At 37.0% G+C, this 20,807-nt stretch overlaps 6 protein-coding genes across 9 annotated transcripts; 5 read left to right on the top strand and 1 right to left on the bottom strand.

Annotated features, from left to right (window-relative positions):
- The first annotated feature begins 444 nt into the window (after positions 1-444).
- Positions 445-4,152, top strand: LOC6566455 (inhibin beta A chain). The gene is made up of 4 exons (XM_001993087.3): positions 445-1,474; positions 1,679-1,948; positions 3,381-3,760; positions 3,834-4,152. The coding sequence occupies exons 1-4, from the start codon at positions 667-669 to the stop codon at positions 3,993-3,995; spliced, it is 1,620 nt and encodes a 539-aa protein (XP_001993123.1). The 5' UTR covers positions 445-666; the 3' UTR covers positions 3,996-4,152.
- A 1,755-nt stretch (positions 4,153-5,907) lies between these two features.
- On the top strand, positions 5,908-7,219 carry LOC6566454 (UPF0585 protein CG18661). 3 transcript variants are annotated; one of them, XM_001993086.3, is made up of 3 exons: positions 5,908-5,931; positions 6,031-6,676; positions 7,076-7,219. In XM_001993086.3, exons 1-2 carry the CDS (start codon positions 5,927-5,929, stop codon positions 6,671-6,673), a joined length of 648 nt encoding a protein of 215 aa, XP_001993122.2. In that variant the 5' UTR covers positions 5,908-5,926; the 3' UTR covers positions 6,674-6,676; positions 7,076-7,219. The 3 variants fall into 3 exon arrangements, 2 of the variants coding, with proteins under 2 accessions (XP_001993122.2, XP_032595118.1); XR_004365332.1 differs by lacking the exon at positions 5,908-5,931 and adding an exon at positions 6,879-7,008 and having other exon boundaries at positions 5,947-6,676; XM_032739227.2 differs by lacking the exon at positions 5,908-5,931 and having other exon boundaries at positions 5,947-6,676.
- A 10-nt stretch (positions 7,220-7,229) lies between these two features.
- LOC6566453 (trypsin-1) lies at positions 7,230-8,430 on the top strand. The gene has a single exon (XM_001993085.2). It carries the CDS (start codon positions 7,464-7,466, stop codon positions 8,226-8,228), a length of 765 nt encoding a protein of 254 aa, XP_001993121.1. The 5' UTR covers positions 7,230-7,463; the 3' UTR covers positions 8,229-8,430.
- A 6,224-nt stretch (positions 8,431-14,654) lies between these two features.
- On the top strand, positions 14,655-15,412 carry LOC6566452. Of its 2 annotated transcripts, none has more exons than XM_032739226.2 (3): positions 14,655-14,759; positions 14,837-15,016; positions 15,077-15,412. In XM_032739226.2, exons 1-3 carry the CDS (start codon positions 14,705-14,707, stop codon positions 15,289-15,291), a joined length of 450 nt encoding a protein of 149 aa, XP_032595117.1. In that variant the 5' UTR covers positions 14,655-14,704; the 3' UTR covers positions 15,292-15,412. The 2 variants fall into 2 exon arrangements, with proteins under 2 accessions (XP_032595117.1, XP_001993120.1); XM_001993084.2 differs by having other exon boundaries at positions 14,658-14,759; positions 14,834-15,016.
- Positions 15,413-16,937: 1,525 nt separating this feature from the next.
- Positions 16,938-17,807, top strand: LOC6566451. The gene is made up of 3 exons (XM_001993083.2): positions 16,938-17,089; positions 17,167-17,349; positions 17,419-17,807. The coding sequence occupies exons 1-3, from the start codon at positions 17,032-17,034 to the stop codon at positions 17,634-17,636; spliced, it is 459 nt and encodes a 152-aa protein (XP_001993119.1). The 5' UTR covers positions 16,938-17,031; the 3' UTR covers positions 17,637-17,807.
- Positions 17,808-18,924: 1,117 nt separating this feature from the next.
- On the bottom strand, positions 18,925-19,794 carry LOC116805734. Its single transcript, XM_032739597.1, has 4 exons — positions 19,710-19,794; positions 19,463-19,645; positions 19,074-19,397; positions 18,925-19,003 (listed from the first exon to the last, which is right to left on the bottom strand). The coding sequence occupies exons 1-3, from the start codon at positions 19,765-19,767 to the stop codon at positions 19,108-19,110; spliced, it is 531 nt and encodes a 176-aa protein (XP_032595488.1). The 5' UTR covers positions 19,768-19,794; the 3' UTR covers positions 18,925-19,003; positions 19,074-19,107.
- Positions 19,795-20,807: the final 1,013 nt, after the last annotated feature.

The raw sequence follows: 20,807 nt of genomic DNA, 5'->3' as shown, positions 1-20,807 counted from the left end.
ACGTGATGGCTTTCAAAATTCCGCCTAATCGGGATGATCTGGAAAAAATCAGTTTTAATCGTGCGCAATTTCCGATCTGCGCTGACAATGACAATTCCGATTTTAATATTGCTTTTTAATTGAAAAGTTTATTTTGTTTTTGTATATTTTAATTGCCATTTAATAAATAAATATTTAAAGATCTAAAGGTAAATGAAAGGATACTTAGATATAAGATCTATTTACGATGTAAGTTCTTGACATTTGCTGAGGAATATATTTTTCAAAGGAATTCTATTGCGAATAGTGATAATATTATTTAATTTTTGATTTTTTTGTTTAATTCCAGCTTGATGCCAATTAATACAAATTAAAATAAAACACATGTAAAAAAGTTGAACGCCATGCAGCGTGAAGTTCAATAAAAATAAAAATTAAATTGAAAATAAAAATAATATTGAAAAGTGCAACAAAAAGTGAACAAAACGGCAACAAAAAGTGAGCCTCGCTGCAAATCTATGAGTTTTGTAAGCCAAAAGACAACGAACATTGAGTTTCAACTGCTGCCAAACAGATAACAATTAGCCAATTTCACAACTTGTAGCAATAACTAAATTTCTAACACACCACAAAAGTTGTTCAACAAATAAAAAAACAAAAAGATTTAACCAAAAATAGACGAGAAAAATGGCGAAATATTATATGACACTGATGCTGCTCCTGTGCCTGGCGCTGCAGAACAACAACATCTATGCACGATCGCATCCGAGTGCCGCCGATGAGGCAGGGGGCAGCGTGCCACTGATGCGAGCACATCCGCATCCGCGCCACCAGCCGCATCAGCACGTGCAACATCTGCAGCAGCACCATACACGCCAGCAGCGAGATCGCCAGCCCAAGCACATTGCACCCGATCCGAGCAGCAGCGAGGAGGAGGAATTACAACAGCAGCAGCAGTTGTATGATCAGCGCATGCGGCGCCACCTGCGCAGCAAGCAGGAGCGCCTGTTGCAACAGGAGCACAACTATCATCGCGTCACACCCGAGCAACTGAAGACCAGTCCCAAGCTGTGGCAGCTGCTCAGCCAGGGCTACCAATTCGATGAGTGGCTGGATGGACCAGCTGGCAATGATCAAGTGGATGACTCAATGTTGCAAGAGGATGAGGCAGAGCAATACGTGAAGAACGAGCTGCAACAGAGCAGAAATGCCACGACGAAAACAGCGTCGAGCGGTTGCCCCAAATGCGAGAGCCATCGCCAGGAGGAGCACATCAGCGAGGAGGAATTGCGTAATCTGCGCATTGAGTTTGTCAAGCAGCAAATACTCGAGAAACTGCGCCTCAAGGAGAGCCCCAAAGTCTCCGGCGTGGAGCTGCCCCGCCCCATTTTCGAGGGCATCGCGCTGCAGCAGCATCCGGATGAGTCCAGCAAGAATAAGGACTATGATGATTACTATGCCCGCACCAATCAGAAATTTATTCTCCTGCAACGTGGTGAGTTTTTTTATCCATCTAAAATATGTATTCTGCTCGAACTCTACAAATCTTAATTAATTCGATTCGAATTCTTAAATTAAAATTCGCAAATGGAAATTTTAGAAATTGAAAAAAAATCAACTTAGTTTCGAGCAAGCTCTGTACAGAGTGGAGATCACCAACCCATCTAATCCCTGATTTGTTTCTTGTTATCATCTACAGAAGAAAGAGAGTGCCGTCGTCTGGGCGGACATCCCTCGATGTGTTTCAGCTTCAAGATCGACGATGCCGATGCGGATGGGTTTGATGTGAGCAGTGCTGTGCTGTGGCTCTATAAGAACAAACAGAACTACACCAAAGCTAGCAATGCGAACGAGTTAAGCAGCGAGCAGAGGAAGCAAACGATTGTTGTCTCCGAGGTGGAGCAGCAGCTGGACTCCGGCTATCTGCCGCTGACCAAGACGATAGCCATACAGTCGGTGAATGTGCAAGGTAAGCCAAAATACGGAATTTTCCCACTTACACTACACTCAGAAAAAAAATCCACTTGAAAGACTAAACTAGAAAACTAGAAAGTAAATTTCTAAAATAGAAAATCAAGTTAGTTTGAATTCTTCTAAGAAAATATAGGTCATTAAAATATTTGAATATTAGCGCATTTCATTACCATTTTCTGAATTTCAAAAAGGATTTTTTCTAAGGATTTTTTCTTTTTAGAAATGCATTTCATAATAATAGAAAATATTTCTAAAAAATAGAAAAATAAATTATATATTTTTGATTCTACATTTTGGACAAGCCTTTCTAATTTTCAGAAAAATTATTTCTTATACTTAAAAATTTATTCTGCAAAAAATACAATTTTTGTAAGTTTTTAGGCTAACTTTTTGTGAGTGTAAGCAAAACCCATCAATCAGCCGACCTTTGCCCAGCTTTGCCCTTAGTGGAAAAACCCAAAGTCAGCGTCCTTTTTCTGTTCAGCATATCATGCTCTATATTATATACAATATGGGTATTATAATAATAATATAGCACACCGATAAGTGTCGATGAGGGCCATTGGCAACTGTTCATTGTTCATCATTGTTATTGTTATTATTATTGTTATTGTTATTTTTATTGTTGTACTTTCTTTTTTTTATTTTTGTTGGTCGAAAGGTTATTGATAGGCAGGCACGGGAATTGTGGGTGAATAACTTGGCTTCGAGATCAAAATCTATATTTATAAATATTTTCTTCTTGACAAATATTTGTGTGTCGCAAAAAAAAATGAACTTTGTTCCCCATACAGCTGGCAAGCAAAAATGGCCGAGTTATTCACGGGGATGGAGAGCTGGAGATAAGCACAGCTCAACATCGAATCAAATCCAACGAATAATGCCTAATCGAAATAAATCAAATTACAATCAATTTCATTCGTAATTTCAGTGGAACTCGGTGAGGAAACAAAGAATTTACAGACAAAAATTGCACAGAAATTGAAAAAAATAACGCCTGAAACTAGAAAGTATTTATTGTTTTTAGAATTCATTTATAAATTAAAGAAAAAAAATTCAAAGAACTAAAAAAAAAATTGAGTTGGACTCCTAAGAAATGCATTTCTAAAAAACAGAAATACAAACAATCATTTTTGGAAAAAATCTTTCATAAAATGCAGAAAGAAGTAAAGAAATTTATTGGCCTAACTTTTATATTAAATGAAATTCGAAAAGAAATTAAGAAAAGAAAATCGATAAACGCCAAAAGTGTGTCCAATTCCTAAAATTAATATTTTTTCTGAGTGTAATATAAACTAAGCTACAAAGGATTTTGCGAGTAGTAAATAAGTATTACTTTATCCCCCTAATGGATTTAGTTAGTTGCTAGAATATTTAGATTCACAAGGACCAATACTAATCAGGACATCTTCTATTTTGCTCAACAGATGAGTGGATGAAAATCAACATTGAATGGCCGATCAAGCGCTGGTTCGGAAATCGCGATCTCAGTCATCTCATACAGATATCATGCGAATCGTGCGACATTGGCAGCATGGAGGAGATCATATCCATCAACAATAACTACAGACCCTTCATCATGATCGACACCCAGAATCGCCGCAGCAAGTCTCGCCAGAAGCGCAATATTAACTGTTCCAGCGGTGTGACGGAATGTTGCCGCGAGAAACTATATATTTCATTCGCCGACATCGGCTGGGACAATTGGATAATGCAGCCGAAGGGCTACGATGCCTATTTCTGTCGCGGCTCCTGCAGCTCCGTGGCGAGTGTTGCCCAGGCGGCATCGCATCACAGCTCCTTGCTGGTGGGTGTTTTTTTATTTTAATTCAACTCATCTTTTACTCAATGTTTTTTTTTTTTTTGGTTTTGTCTTACAGAAAATCCTCTCCACAAATGGTTCACGGAAGCCATTGGATCTGGTGCCCTGCTGTACCGCCAAACAGTATTCCTCGTTGCAGTTGGTCGTGCTGGACTCCAACAACTCGGCGACAGTCAAAACGCTGCCCAACATGGTCGTCGAATCGTGCGGCTGCAGATAGTTCCACAGTATATATATATATATATATAGATATATAGTATATGTATATATATATTGCAAACAGCATCGAGAAACCCCCTCAAAAAAATATCGGACAAATTAGATATAGCTCACAATCGCTAGCCCACTTCATAACTGCATATATATATATTTATATATATATATATGTCGATAGATGTTTTCAATTAATTTAATGTCATTTTCAATGCATTTACATGAACATAATTTAATCGTCATCTAAATGTCGTCAAAAAGCTGCCATTAGTCGTAATCGCAATTAGTTAGTTAAATTAGTAGTTGAAGCTAAAGTGTGTGTACTTAAGCCATCATTTAAAGTTAGTTTAACTTAATCGCCCATCAAATATTCATCTAGTAATCTTATTAGTTAGTTTTAGTTCGTTTTGTCTAATGCTTCTTCGTTTTTAAGTAGCCTAATAAACTATTAAGACGCAACAACAAGTTGAATGCAACAATAAAAGAAAAAATACAATGGTTTTTAAAACAAATGTCAAAATTAGTTAACCTGTCTGCTCCAAGTGGGTGAAATCAAATACAATAATTAGTACATCTCAAATAATCGGTGTCAAAAATGGAAACGAATTTAAGTTCCAATTCCGATTCCGGCAAACTTCTTTATGGTATTATAAAAAAATGATCAACTGTCGGTTTTTGAAATTTATAATGAAATTGAGATGTCGGCAGGTGAATTGTGGTCTCCATGGGTAGGTTATGTTCGGAATTCCTCAATTAAACGTTCTTTCATTTTACAACATGAAACAATATTGTCTTGATCAGACTTCAAATTTGGAATTTAATTTCTTGTATACTAGTTTAAGCAAAGACAAAGTTTCAAAGTTTTTAGCCTTATAAGTTTCCAACAAAATACGGAATCATAAAGCTATAAACTGATTTGCTTTCAGCCTCATATAGAAAAGACTTATTGTGTCATTATTAGATGGAAAGCCTCGTTGGACTCAACCGTATGAAAATTATTCCTAGATTTTCCGACTTGAATTTCGCAGACTCTGCTTCCGGCAGTAAACTGATATTTTCTGAATGTGAAAAAGGGAGCTAATTCGTATCACAAGAAATACAAAATGTCCTCCTAAAACAAAACTTTAAGCGAATCATCAAAATTTGGTTATAAGACCAAATATCTGCTAGTTTTCTAGCAAACTCAACTATGAGCACAGCAGTGGAGCCACATGTCGGAGATTTAGTGAACTTTCATTAACTAATTTAAGAAAGTTGCCCATAGATGGCAGTTTTAGATTTGAATTTAAATGATTAAAGTACAACGGCTTTAAATTTTGTCAAATATACAAATAAATAGGTACATAGACAATACCAAATATATTTATAAAGAAATTGCGCATATAACATAACACTTAATTTCCTTAATATCCGTCTGTTTTTGTTCTGACTTCTTCTAAAGCTAAGCAGCGCCACCTTGCGGTAACCGTGGTTACCTTATTGTGAACTTTGCCAACTGCTACACTTATACGTTCGATGCGCAGTGTTGCTCAGCTCTAGAAAATTGCCTTAGTGTGGCGATAGATTATCGGACACCGCCACACTGGGGGAAATTTGCCAAAGAAGTAATAAGTTGGCAGTTCTGACTTTAAGTTGGCAACATTCAACACAAGGTGGCGCTGTTAAATTTCCTTTAATCTGCTCTTAACAATATTAAAACAAATTCCGAAATTGAAATAAATCAATTATATTTATTTGAGTGAATGACAAATCTAACATTATTTAATTATATGCTTATAAATATTTCAAACGAATAAAACGGACGATGAACGAGAATAATGAGTAGATCAATTGAACATTTCGTGACAGCTCTAATGTATCGTGCTGGAGAGTAATAGGTATATCGATGTGTCGATTCTTAATCGATGTTTCGTCCAGCACTAATAAATCTAAAAAAACATGAGGTAAACAAACATTTGCTTTATGGTTTTATTTAAATTAATCTCTGCACACAGATTCTCACAACCATTTAAACGTTTTCTATCTGCAACAACGCTGCGCAGCGCAATGAAGCGAACCCATCCCTCGGCCGATCGCAATTCGCAGCCCATTTCTGAAGCTCTCCTGCTGCAGGTGGACAGAAAAACGCCGGAAATGCGGCTGCTGGAAATCGCATCCGGTTCGGGTCAACATGCCGGATTTTTGGCACCACTGATTCCAAATGTCGTTTATCAGCCAACCGAGTACTCGTTGGAGGACTTTGATTCAATTGGTGCCTACGTCGCCGATTGTCCGACGGGCAACATTCGCTCGCCGCTCTTTGTGGACATTTCCAAGGAGCTGCAGCAGTGGGAAGCGAAGACCCTGGAGGAAGTGAAGGTGGCCAGCTATGATTACATGCTCAACTGCAACATGATGCACATCAGCCCCTGGGCCTGCTCCGAGGGTCTCTTCCGCGCTGCCGGCCAGCTGCTAAAAGCGGGCGGCAAACTCTTCACCTACGGACCATATGCCCAGGATGGCCAACTGACGCCCCAAAGCAATGTGGACTTCGATGCGAATCTCAGGCAGCGCAATCCCGCCTGGGGCATCAGGGATATCAGCAATCTCAAAGTGTTGGCCCAACAAAACGGTCTGCAACTGGAGCTAATCACCAATATGCCGTCCAACAACAAGTTTTTGACTTGGCTCAAGATCTCCAAATAAAAAGTATGCTAAAAAAGGATGTCTAAAATATTATTCAGTTTGTCGTGAATAATGCATTAACGGAGACATCGTCGATCTTATAAAGCCAATATATTCTGTTCTCAGTCTTAAAGATATTTTTATATATACAAATATGTTATTATATATATATATATATATATTATATATATATATATATATATTATATATACATGATTATATATAGATATATACGGCCGGATTGAAGCACACATATTGTATACCCTCTATGCATTCATAACTACATATTGGCAAGAAGTTATATCATCCATCTATAATTGGACAAATTCGATTAAATCATATCGCACTTTGCAGGGGTATTCATGTAATATTTTGTATTCCGAAGCACAAACTAACCAGTTATATATTTTATATTATTTCTAGCGAGAGCCTGACGTGGAGATCAATCCCGACCTATCCCAAATCGAAGGCAGCTGGATGACTATTAAAATCTCATATTTAAAGAACAAGAAACACATGCATAAAATTTGTGATGATTGTATAAAATACAAGTTGAGTTGATAATAATTCTAATGATAGAATAAGTTGATTTATGAAAGTTGTCGCTTAATGTTTGTCGTTAGATAACAGTTGTCGCTGACAATGAGCTGGCCATAAATTTAACGAGTATCGGCGTCCACATAACTAGGCCAAGTGGACAGTGATTGACCCTGAAAACCAATGAAGTATTATTGATAAATAAAGTTCTATCGTATGTATATAAGCTGAGCAGCATGTCGAATTGAAGACACTCAGCCTTTGGACACCAAACATGGCAATTAACAATAAGACGCTGCTTTTGGCGCTGCTCCTGGCAGGCATTGGCTGCACTGCCTGCCTGCGGCTGGATGGACGCATTGTGGGCGGCGTTGAGGCGACCATTAAGGAATATCCTTATCAGGTCTCCCTGCAGCGCCATTATCATATGTGTGGCGGCAGTTTGATAGCCGAGGGTTGGGTGCTAACCGCTGCCCACTGTGTGGAGAGCCGGGATGTGGATGCGTTGAGGGTGCGCATCGGTGCCACGCGCAAAGAGATCGACGGTATCCTGGTGAAGATACGCACCGTTCATAGGCATCCCAAATACGATGCACGCATTATCGACTACGATTTTGCTGTGCTGCAACTGGCGGAATACGATGCCACAAATGTTACCCAAGCGTTTGTGAAGCTGCCCAAGCTGAATGAGGATATTGCGGATGGCACGCTCGTCACCATCACCGGCTGGGGTAACACGCAAAGTGTGCACGAATCGACGGAGGTGCTGCGTGCCGTCACCGTGCCCACGGTGAACCAGACGCAGTGCCAGCTGGACTACGATAGCTTTGGCAGCATTACCGATCGCATGATGTGCGCCGGACTGCGGGCAGGCGGCAAGGATGCGTGCCAGGGCGATTCGGGTGGTCCGCTCGTTGCCCACGGCAAGCTATGGGGTGTCGTCTCCTGGGGCTTTGGCTGTGCCAAGCCCGAATATCCGGGCGTATATTCCAGAGTGGCGGCCGTCAGGGATTGGATCGATTCTGTTCGTGGCATTTAAAATGAATACCAATAGAATGATTAATTCGTTGATGACTAAATGAATTTCTGCAGAAGTATGATCAGCATGACGATCTGACAAGATGGATCTATATTTATCTATTTATATCAGAGGCAAAAGAGAGATAATTCCATTTTAAACAACGTCAACAATGAATTGCGATTTATTGTTTTTCCATCTGTTTTTGCGTTTACCATTTTAAATTGCGTATTTTTAAAAATATTTTATATCTTTTCTATTATTTCTATTTCAATTTATATTTCTCTGATTCGAATTAGATATACTGTATCTATATATTCTTGTCAACATTTTGATGAGATATAGCTACATGTATCTAATCAAAAGACATAAAATCCAGTTCAGATAACGTTAAGAGTTTATTGAGAATAATAAATGCATATTTTTACACATATATTTTTTTCATATCTACATATTTTAATCTCAGAGATAAAAGATAGATGCCTCCATTGACGATCAAGTTAACAATTTATTGAGAATAATATTTTTTGAGTCTCGCTTGCTTCTTACCATTATTATTAGCTTAAGTATGGATATCTTAAAGATATTGGTAAATATTTGTGGCCAAAGATTCGTCGATTCGAAAATATAAATATTATATGTTTATATTTCTAAAGAAGAATAGACCTTAGCATCAAGTTCGGTTCAAGATCGGTTAACACATACATACACACGCACACACACACACACACACACATACAGATACATTCCAGCTGGTTTCTTGGCCATCTTGTCGAGCTCTCCCGACTCGAGTATTTTTTACTTGTTTCTTTGTTTTTCCATCAACCGTTCAATTTGCTGTCTCATGTCCTGTCCACGTGGTTTTTGCTGTTAACAAGTTCACGTGCAAAATTACACACGCACACACACACACACACACACACACACACACACACATACACACATATATAAACAGTTTCACACACTGTTCTGTGTCCATGTCGAACAGCATCGCTAACTGCTTTGATAATAGAGCGAGAGAGAGAGAGAGAGAGAGAGCGAGAGAGAGAAAGAGAGAGAAAGAGAGAGAGAGAGAGAGAGATAAATAGAGTGAGAGTGAGAAACGCCCCATCGATTGGCTCGCCTCGGGGAATGGTAATGGAAACAGGAACTGGATTGGGTGGGGGAATGGAAATGGAAATGGGAGTGGCAACTGCAGCTTTGGGTCAATTTGCAGCGTTTAATTTGCAATTAGTGTGGGAGAAGGAAAAAAGAGAAGAGAATTGAACGAGTGTACGGCAAAACTAGGACTATGACAGTTGACACCAGCAACTTATGATAACTTGCATTTTTTCCATACTTTGACCCTTCTTTTTCCGACAGCTTCATGCAAATTTCGTTTCAGTTTCGGTTTCTCTTTTAGTTCACAAATATTTATTTTTGTGTCTTGCACTTGGAGACTTTTATTCCGGTTATTGATAGCACCTTTCCCATGTGTAAATATTTGGCTTTAAGCTATTTCCGGGTCAATTACGATAGTTGCGAGTTGTGCACAGAAATATCTCGAGGTGCAGATGATGAATGGCCGCAACATTACAGCAACTGTTTCCTATTCGAGTTGGCCAACAAAATTTCGGTTTGTTTTCTATGCAAATAAACCAGAAAAGTTGTTTGACTTCTGTTTTTCTATACTCTGATAACGAAGGTATCATTGTATATTGGTTATGCAATGCAATGTCCGTCATGCTGTCTGTCGGTCTATATGAACACAACTTTTGGAACTGGTCTGTGCCAGCGACAGACAAAGTGTCAAAATTGATAATCGCAAATCGATAAAGCCACATATATTCCAACAATTTTAAGACTACAGTCACCAAATTTGATTTGTAGGTTGTTGGCGATGTCATCGAAGATCGGCATATGCCGCGCCCATCTCCACCTCCTCTGGCCTTCCGTCAAAGCCGATTTTTCGGAAAGTCTAAATCGATAAGACTGCTTATCTCCCACAATTTGAAAGATAGAGTCACCAAACGGGGAAGATAACTTGCTGGTAACCTCCTTCAAAGATCTAAAATGCACATATCTTCCTCTATTTGTAAGATCTTTTAGAGTCACCAAATTATGAAAGTATGTTACTATGAGATCAATAAAAAAATGGATGACCGCGTCCAGTTTGCCTCCCAAAATCGATACACATTAGTATTAGATTAGATTAGTATTAATCGATAAATCCAAATATCTCTCACTATTCGAAAGCTAGAGTCACCAAATCTGAAAGGTATATTGCTAATGAGACCCTTAAAAAATCCGTAAAACAAATTTTTAACCATGCCCACTCCATAAAATTTCCAAATATCTCATGACTCCCTTAAGTTACTAAACTTGGAAGTTAGATTACAAGAAACATTTTGTATAATATTAAAAGCAAAAGAAAAATCGATTTTGTTGTCATAAATAATTACTTTCAAGTGAGGGTTGTAAAAATTACTGGATCGGATTGAAACTTATTGGATTTAATAATATTGAAAGCAAACTCGATTGGAATTTTTGACTATTTATTTTATTAAGAAAATATTAGAATTTAACAATTCTGAATTAAATCAGGCTATGAATCAAATAGGCTTATTGCGATTTCGAAATATTTTGTATCTGAATTCGATATCGGGACTATATAATTCAGTGGCAATATTTGACATGGCATCATCGAATAGATAACTGTAAAATGGGTTTTATTTTCGCTTTTTTGTCAGACATTTGCCAACATTACAAATTACAATAGCAACAAATAATTTATTACAATCGACTGGTTGGCTGTTCTCTGTCACTTGGCCAGCTGGGTATAAGCACAAACACTCACACACACATCCACACACACACACACAGACACACACACACACAGACACGCACTTGCGTGCTCACATACAATGAACAAGTGACAACAAGTTTATGTTTGTTGTCTCGGATGTTGCGACAAAACAACAATGTAGACTGCAATGCAAACAAATCGACAAACTGTAATAATAAGGCAGTCCCATGGCATGCCATGGACAGATATATAGATAGATAGATAGATAGACAGATAGATATAAGTAGAAACGGATACGCCGAGAGAAGCAGACTCTCAAGCATTGTCTGCAGCAGCTGCAAAAACTTTCAACATCAATGCGGGAAACAAACAAATTTTACATTTTCAATGTCCTCTCGTATCAGCAGGGAATGTACAGAATTAGTGCAGACCCTGCACCCGTTGCACAATGCTGAATGGATACAAGAGGCTACTAAAAGCTAAGACAACAACATGCGATGGCTTAAGTGCTGCCACAAGTCGTTAGTCTGTGGGTCACTTGCCTTATCAGTCTCAGACTTGGTCTCAGTCTCACGTAAGTAAACAAATTTGATGACTAGTTCTATGTACAACATTTGTGCCATAAAGTTATTGACTCAATTTAATTTAAAAGTGAATAAAAACTGCTAGAATTAGTAAATCTATAAAAATAGAGCTTGAATTGAGATAACGATATTTGATTGGATTTATATTTATATATAGTTGACTTCATTAAATAAATATATAGATTTTCAACCATTGGAAATAATAATTTAATATATCTATATATATATATATATATATATTTGTTTTCAAGCTTTTCTGTGCATTTCAGCCTGGTTAAAATCTGTGCTCGCCCAAATCTTCAGCAACGTTTTGCAACTGAATTGAAGTGAACGGAAAACCAATAGTTTGCTATGTGCACAGCATAAGATCCTTTAAGCCGCAAGTGTCGCATATTATGCATACGCCACGCTGACAGTTGTTGCCTTAAGTTAGTGTGTGTGCTTTAAGCTGTCAGGAGGCCGTATGGTTAATGCTTTAATTCGTTTGAATGTGTGTATGAAATAAAATTAAATACATGTGTCGCTGCTTCTGCTGCTCAATGTCTATGATTCGGCTGTGTTATACGTGGCGTATGCTTGATGCTCGAAACGATTTCGCAGCCGGAGGCCGCTCGCTAGCTGCGTGCCATTTTTTATGGAAATAATATTCTTGTCAGGATTAAAAAGGATACGTGACTTGAAAATAAATGCTATGCACAAGGCATCTAGCTAGTTTCTCAGCACAACGGCAAGACTCGCATATCACTCCGTTTGTTGCAACATGTATCCGCCACGCCCACCCACAAAAATACAAAAAAAAAAAAAAAAAATAACAAATGAGAAAAGAGAACTCAACTGTCATCCGAACAGAGGCGCCATTGCGACTTTTTCCAGTCCCCATCGTGTCTGTGTTTGTGTTTATCTTTGGCCTGCCTTCCCCCCGTTTGCTTATCATGGCCATCACAATATTATTGTCCTGTCAGAGCCTCGCCTCGCCGCGTCTATTGCACGTTGTTTTTCTAATTTTTAAAAAAGCATATTGTAATTCTGTTGTTTACCTATTGTTCAACACACATACTTATATATATATATATATATTTATAAATCTAACCCGCAGCTATTTGTTGTTTGTCTCGTGGTAGAATTGTTCAGAGGATTTGCGCTTTTCGTTTAACTTCGAGTACCTGCTCCTCTGGAGAATATGCAGGTCAAAAGTAGGGACGTTTGCCATTTGTCCTGTCATTTAATATCCTCTACGTATCCTTGGCTGAAGCTTATGCTTGCTGTTCCTTTTCCTCTTGAGTGCTGCATCTACTTCTGTGTGTCTCGCTCTCTCTCTCTTTTTTTGTTTTGTATTCAGTTATGCGTGACATGTCCTGGCAATAGCCAGGATACTGATATATGCTTTTCAATTTTTGAAGCATTGTGCCTCGTTCTAACATATATTTTTCCCCTCAATCTTGTTTTGTTTATTTGTTGTGGCAAATACTTCTACTTGGGTTTAGACATTAAGACGTGTTTGCAATTGCAAATTGTCTGTTTGTTTTTTTTTTGTTGTATTTTCCGTTTGTTAGAGTATCTTTGATAGTAAATATATTTGCGTATCCCATTTGTATTATTGATGGAATATTTGCAAGAGCTACAATAACATTTCCATTTATGTAGCTCATGTGATCTTTAAAATTAAATGTTTATTTTACGAATGCTTTGTATACCAATATCATATTTACATTTATGACGTATCTTATCACACGCTAATATATTTCTGCTAAGTAGTACAAATACCATCAGATACAAATCTGAATAGGGCATATCTTTTACATCATCCACCACCAATCTTGAAAGATTTACTAATGGCAACACACAAAATTGCAGAAACCCTTATTTCGCACAGTTTTATAGATATTGTCATCAAGTGATGACAATGACTCGAGGTAGGTGATGACTGTGGGTCTCAAATATATAATTACACCATGCATTTATTCACTATCAGTTCTCAGTATCTGTTTCGATGTGTGCTTATCTTTATTATGTGTATCTGAGTACTCTTCCAATATTTGCTTCAGCTTACTTAATATACGTACGCGCTCGTTGGAAATAGGCTTGATGCACATTGGTATGTGTTTGAGTTTCTATTTCAAATTAGTAAGCTATGTCTTCGGAAGTAAGAGTTGAAGTACGATATGCCCTCAATCCAGGCTTTAAGTATATTTTAGTTTTCATTTTTTAGTTTAAGTTCCCTGCACACGCAATTTAAGCATGCATTTCGATTAATAATCGAATTATCGATTCGGCTGTTGATCCAGATCGAGAATGTATACTGCAAATGAAATCTGAAATGCTTCCTTCTGCTTGTCACATTATTTTCCACAAAATCATTAAACCCTTTTTTAATATTTTCCCCATTTTTAATGGGTTCAGGGTATAAGAAGTGACAAGTGGTTTACCGATTTGTATCGAGTTATGCAAACAGACAATGTTATCGATTAAGTGAAGATAAGAAAAACAGACCACATGAAAAATTAATAAAAAAGATCCCTTTACACTTGTAAGTTGGGATAACAGTTACGTTTTCTGTTTTACGACGGGCTTTTGATATTAGGGTATAATGGTCAGATTTGGTCGACTTCCACGTTCTTCTTGACTAAAATAAATAGACGGATATATGTCAAGTTTCAACAAGATAGCTTTGACATGAAAGAAAGCCTTATATGTGCACCTATTTGCTTGGCACATCTACATAATTGTTAATAATAATATCTTAATAACGATAACGATAACAATTCAATGATGCTTACAGGCTGAGAATATGGTTTAATATTATTTTTGATCTCTGCAGAATAAATGAGACGAAGTCATATTCATTTATGCTGCCCGTAAGTGTACATTATCAAAGAATAAGCCATTTGTATCCCGTGCTCATCAAAATCGTGTTAAGAAGGGTGTTTATGAAGTCGTTGTGTAAGGGGAAGAACATTTGATAATAAATGGAAGTTCTATGTAACAAACAATTGCAATTTCAGATAACTAAACCTTATCTTTATTACAAACCGGAAACTAACTAACTATAAAATCAAAAGTGACTTATGAATCCAGTCAGTCTGAATACCTCAGTGGCACCGACAAGTTCAGTTGCGCGATCAACCAAAATGGGGAAGAAACTGGTATTTACATTAGTGCTTGCATCCTTTGTCGGCAGTTTTGGTACGAACTCAATGCACTGTTTTTAAAACTTCAACAAAATTGGCTAAATGAATGTTAACCATAAAATTATTCAGCAGTGGATGGTCTTAGATGCTATACCTGCAATTCGCCCACAATAAGCTGCAATGCACCCTACAGCCAAGTCTGCAACAGCGCTGTAGCCAATCAAACCAGCAACTGGCTGCGTACCATCCACAGTGATGTCCCCGATGTAAATAGTAACAATTTCACGTGCATGGAACAATTCTATAATGCATGTAAGCTCTAATTTGTAAGTGAATATTTGGTTTTGCTTCTAATACTCTTTCGGCTTCCAGCCAATAATGTGCGTGAAATATTGGGTTGTGTTCATAGTGTAATTCCAGTATGTAATTTAACCGTGAGCACCCAGTGGACCCAGAATTGCCGCACCTGCAATTGGGACAATTGCAATCGAAACCCAGCGGGCACTCATAGCAGAAGCACTTATACAATTATGGCCTCAACTATGGCGCTGCTCCTGGTCAAGCTGTCCATTAAGGATATTATTTAGCGAGTAATAAATATGTTAAACAAGTGTGAATATTGCAGTCGAAAGTAATTGAAATGGTTTTAAATAAAAGTGCATAGAACCAATATAATCTGATACCTTCGGTATTAGAGTGTAAAAAGTACTTGAGAACACATTTTTTTAGGATGTGCCGAATACAGATAGTTGAAACCACTGAACATTTAATGTTTTAATCAATTTTGAGCAATTTATGGGTGGTATTTAAATGATAAAGATACCCTTCAACTCAAGTTGATTGGAGCCACCTTTGTTTTTGTCTGTTAATTTTGCTAGTTTAGCACCCGGCGGAATGTTGTAATGGTCAGCACGCAATTTAATAAAAATAAATAAAAAATAGAGTTGCAGCGCTAATCGTTTGGGACAAATTTGTCGCCTGCGCTGTAACTCGGAAAGCAAAGCAAAGCAGTACATCTGAGCACGCGAAAAGCTGAGCTTCCAAAAAAATGAAACTTTTACGCAAACGGAGCATGCTCAAGGTTAGCGATAGATCGCTTAAGGGAGCTTTCGCAACGCAGCCAATTTTGTTGTCTCCGCTTGCATCCGGCTGCTTGAGCGAGCAAAGCTGGGTATAAAAGGGAGCTGATCCCAGCTAAAGCCCTCCTTCTTTTTAAAATTATTGCAACGTGCGGGTGCAAACAGAAAGCTTAAAGTCGATGGCGCATGCGCAATAGGTGGCGCCAATCGAAAGCTTTTGACTTGAATCAGATTGCAATGCTTACAGGTGCCAACAAAATTATATGCACTTGACACTCGAAAAATAAAAACAATTTAAAGTCGAAAGTAACATTACAAAAATAATAAAAGAAAATAAATCTATAAATTCACTACTTAGCCATGGCACCTAGAAAATAAATAAAACAAAATTAATTATAATAAAAAAAATTACCCTCGGCAAAGAACAATTCAATATTTTCTTGCAAATTTTTTTTAATTTGTTGTACTTCAACTATCTTATTCAATTAAGCTTAATTTTGTAGCATTCATTGCTATCGGAAACCAGTTATCGATAAAATAAAGCAAACTTGATCTGCGCCGGGCATACGAGAACCTATATTTCATTTGAAGTCTATAAGTCTTATAGTCTCTGAGATGTGCGTGTTCATACAGACGGACACGGCTATATCAACTCGGCTGTTGACCCTGATTAAGAATATATAAACTTTATGGGGTCGGTGACGCTTCCATCTGCCTGTTACATACATTTGAACAAAACCATTACCCATATTTAATGTTTTCAGGGTATAAAAAACACATAAAATAAATTAAATAAATAAAACAACGATTCAACATACAAGTAGGTGTTTCATCTGGTGAATTTATGTTCGCACCAAATAAAATTAAGGGTTAAATATATAATTTAAATAAATTATGTTATGGAAAATTTAAATCAATTTCGAATATTAAATGGAAAAAGTAAATAATGCATATAAAACAAAAGTTTCAATGTGGGGGGCAGCTGAAGGTTGCTTATTGATATGAACTGATGCTATGAAATTGAAGTTAAAAGAGATTAGATTAGATTTTTAGTATGTTTATCGGGCTAGAGTCGCCGACATTGCGTTGCTATCGAAGCAGATAAGCTCGAAGCAGATAAGCTTGTATATAAGCCAATATCAGCGACGTTCTCTAATATAAACCGAAATAATAAATACAAGTAGTTTAGTTCAGTTCAGTTCGGAAACTTAAACGCACATCGCTCTACGATTAAATAGAATTCTAAAAATGTGTAGTAAATTGTTGGTTGTCTGTGCGCTGATTGCATTCGTCTGTTTGCCGTTGGGTGAGTGTAATAATTGCTGTAGAACCAAACCAAGGAGTATCTATGAAACTGACCGATACATCTCCCATCAACTCTAGCCAACTCCTTGACTTGTTACACCTGCACTGGCCCAGCGGATTGCAAGAATCCCAGGACACATACCTGCTCGGATGCTACAGCCAATTTGACGAGCAACTATTTGCGCGTTCATCATCAGTTTGTGCCCGAACTAAAAAGCACCAGTTACAATTGTCTCGGTCTTGACTATATCTATGCAACCAGTAAGTTTATTTGGAAGCGCATACTGTCAAAATACTATTTTCAATTCCTTTCGTTTTTTTTTTGTTTAGATAACTCCGTTGTTCACAAAGTCTATGGATGTGTTCATCCAAACGCGCAAGCCTGTTCGCTATACCTGAAACCAGAATATTCGAGCTGGAGAAAGTCGAAGTGCAACACCTGCTCTGGTAACAACTGTAACAAGAGTCCAGCTGGCAAGATGAGCAGCAGCGTCTTCACAATTGCAGCAACCGCATTGGCCGTCATGCTGTCCAAAATCTATGCCTGAATGAATCACCACGTTAACCTATTGCATAAAGTATAATTTTATTATTGAAACTGAATAATCATTTAGCAGGCTTATCACGTCCGATATGATTGTATGGAGTGAAACCCCTCCGAACTGAATTGAGGCCATATAAATAAAAGTCGGTGTTTCTCAACGATTTTAGAATTGTGACTAAGCTGTTTATCAATTTTAAGATAATCCGGATTCCTTCTGAATATTTCTATGACATTATAAATTCTAATTTATTGCTACCCACGATTGATAAGCGAAAAGTTTCACTGATAATTGTGAATGAACGCAAGTTCTATTGATTTCCTCAAGAAGACTCGAAACTTAAAATATATTTGGTCACGTCAGACAAAGTGTCCAAATTGGGGTGCTATGCACACTGGGAAATGGAAAAATCAAGAATATTGATAAGTGCAAATTGATAAAACCAAACTTTATTTGGAGGTTAGATTGCGGCTTACTTCAGTGAAGGATTGGTACATATATTTCGCGGGCAAATATTTAATTAAATATTTAAATTAAATTAATAATATTAAACTTTAAAAATATTTTTTTTAGTTAATATGTTCTATTTATCGAATCTTTTTTGATTTTTTTACTTTCAACAAGAAATTTTTGAACTCCATCGATTATTTATGCCTTAAATTTACAAGCAGATTCATTAATTGTTTTCGGATTGCTTTTACTCTTCTCATAATTTTTCCGTTGTACTCTAAAAGAATTAAACAATTTTACATTCCAATATAATAATGGCTGCTGTACTTACCAGTGCATCCAAGCAAGTAAATTTCTTTGAATATAATTAAAAGAAATATTAAAACGCGCCTAAGCATGTTGCCCATCTAAATATTCCTCTTCAACTAATGACAACCTGCAGTTAATGCTCAACTCTATACGTATTTGGTTTTTTACCGAACACTCAATAGAAACTCTAGCTGCGCTTCCCCAGTTGTGTTTTGTATACTTTTCATTAACGAGAATAGAACAAAAGAAAGAAACTATTGTCATACTCTCGTGTATGCATAATATGATCTAATTTCAAATTTATGATTTGTAATGACATTTTTTAGGCCACAATTAGCCATTTACAGATTTTCACTTGTGTGAAACTTTATTAGATCAAACAACAAATCTTTTAATTGTGGATTTAAGCATACATATTTTAGTTAAATTCTTAGATATTTTTATGTACACATTTTAGATTACCTTTAGCAGAACTGAGCAGATTATATTCCTTGTTCTAACTTTGACTATATCCATATCAACATTATCAAAATTATTTTGACGAGGAAACAACATTGTGCAGACTGCACAAGGTACAGATTTTTATCGATGTGGCAACGCCAAGCCAATAATAGCTGCAGTTAAGATTTATTGAATGTACATATTATGTGACAATTTATTTTTGATTTTTCTGAGTGTACTTACAAAAGTGCCAACCCAGGGGCATACCCAGCTTTACTTATAGGATTTCCGAAAGTATCGCCTTGAAAATAATGAGAGCTATTGCTGTAGCGATAATTGTGTAAGTGCTTTGGCTATGAGCACCTGCAGGATTATTTTTATTTAGGGGAGGGGAGAGACTCGCAGGAATGTTACTGTTGGGTGGAGGGGGGAGACCCGCAGTATTACAATAGCTCCAATTGCACATGTCGCAGGTCATGTTAATGTTGAATGGGGGAGTGTTTGACGCCATAAAGCAGATGTTGAAAAATTTGTCGATGCAACCTTGAAATTCGGCCGTCATATTACCTGCAGGTCGAGTGATCATGAGAATTAAATAAAATAATATATTATATTCAAAAGGTGTGACTCACTGGAAAATGAAGATGAAAGGTTGGCGCATTTGTACTGAGAATTGTCAATTAGTGTAGGCACATCTGTGTACACGGTCTTTAAAAAGGCCATGTTGGCACTGACAGTTGCATTGCTGCAGACTTGGAAGCTAGGGTTGCGACACGACGCCTCCGATTTACAGCTATAACAGGTTAAAGAGTTCACTAATAGAAACAAAATAAATCATTACAGACTTTGACTCATCTTGGGAGGATTGCCATCTCTTACCCAACTGTATGCCTATTAGGGCAACAAGCACTAGACCCAAAAGCACTGACTTCCCCATTGCTCTGCAGTTCAACACAAACTGAACTATTCTGACCAATAACCATTAAATTTGAATATAAAATAAATAAACAAAATCGTATGCAAAGACTTAAAGGATTTATAACTCAATTTTCTTATCTTATCTACATGAAAATTGTGAAATGGGTATGACAAAATTGTAAAAAAGTACCATAGCTCTTTATTTTTATTAATCCTATAATCGTTGAATGTGTTTTCAAATGCGTGCTGTTATCAGAACCGAGTTAAAAGCAAGAAATCGACAGCTGATTCGTTATTAAAGAATTTGTGAATCATTAAATAAATTTAAACAGAAGTATGTCAACTCATATCGGCATGGTTAATGGTTAATGACGTATTAAACATATTTGCCTGCACCCATTTAAATTGACTACAACTGGTTATCATGAAGTTGTTCAAATCAAAACCTTGTATAACATAAAGATTGCACTTATTCTTAATCAGCATCAACAACTTATTAAATCTATATCGGTGCTATTAACTATTAAGTTTTGTTTTCAAATGTTCTTGTCAACTACGAACGGATTAAGTTTAACTAAGTTAAGCGTTAACGTTAACTTAAAATTCAACAAATTAGAGATATTACTTTTAATTTGCCAGAAATATATCTCCACAAAGATTAATAAACTTAATAAAACATTTGACCGGCTTAAAAATACAGGCATTTTTCAACATGTTTTAGGCATCTGCAAGTCGAACTCTAATGCTGAACTCTTCAATCAATGGTTAAGCAGCATAATACGCGTATACGTAACTTTTTTGACACCAAATCCCAGTTTGTTTGTGTGTATTGTGGGCATTGTTATATAAACTGAGCAGCTCTGTTGGGGTACACATAACAAACTTAGTTTAGAGCACATGGCCATCAAAAACAAGCAAACAATTGAATCAAAAAACCAATCAGTCAACATGGTTACCTCTGAAAACACTGACGATATGCCACATGACTCGCAGTCCTCTTGTCCAACCCCAGCACGACTCACAGAAAATGCATCATTTTGTGCCGAGACAGAAAAACAA

The sequence above is a fragment of the Drosophila grimshawi genome, unplaced genomic scaffold (genome assembly GCF_018153295.1).
Source record: "Drosophila grimshawi isolate 15287-2541.00 unplaced genomic scaffold, ASM1815329v1 contig_1377, whole genome shotgun sequence".
In the NCBI taxonomy this organism is placed as follows: domain Eukaryota; kingdom Metazoa; phylum Arthropoda; class Insecta; order Diptera; family Drosophilidae; genus Drosophila; species Drosophila grimshawi.
Note: the sequence above shows the minus strand (reverse complement) of the source record. Positions and strands in the feature narration are given on the sequence as shown.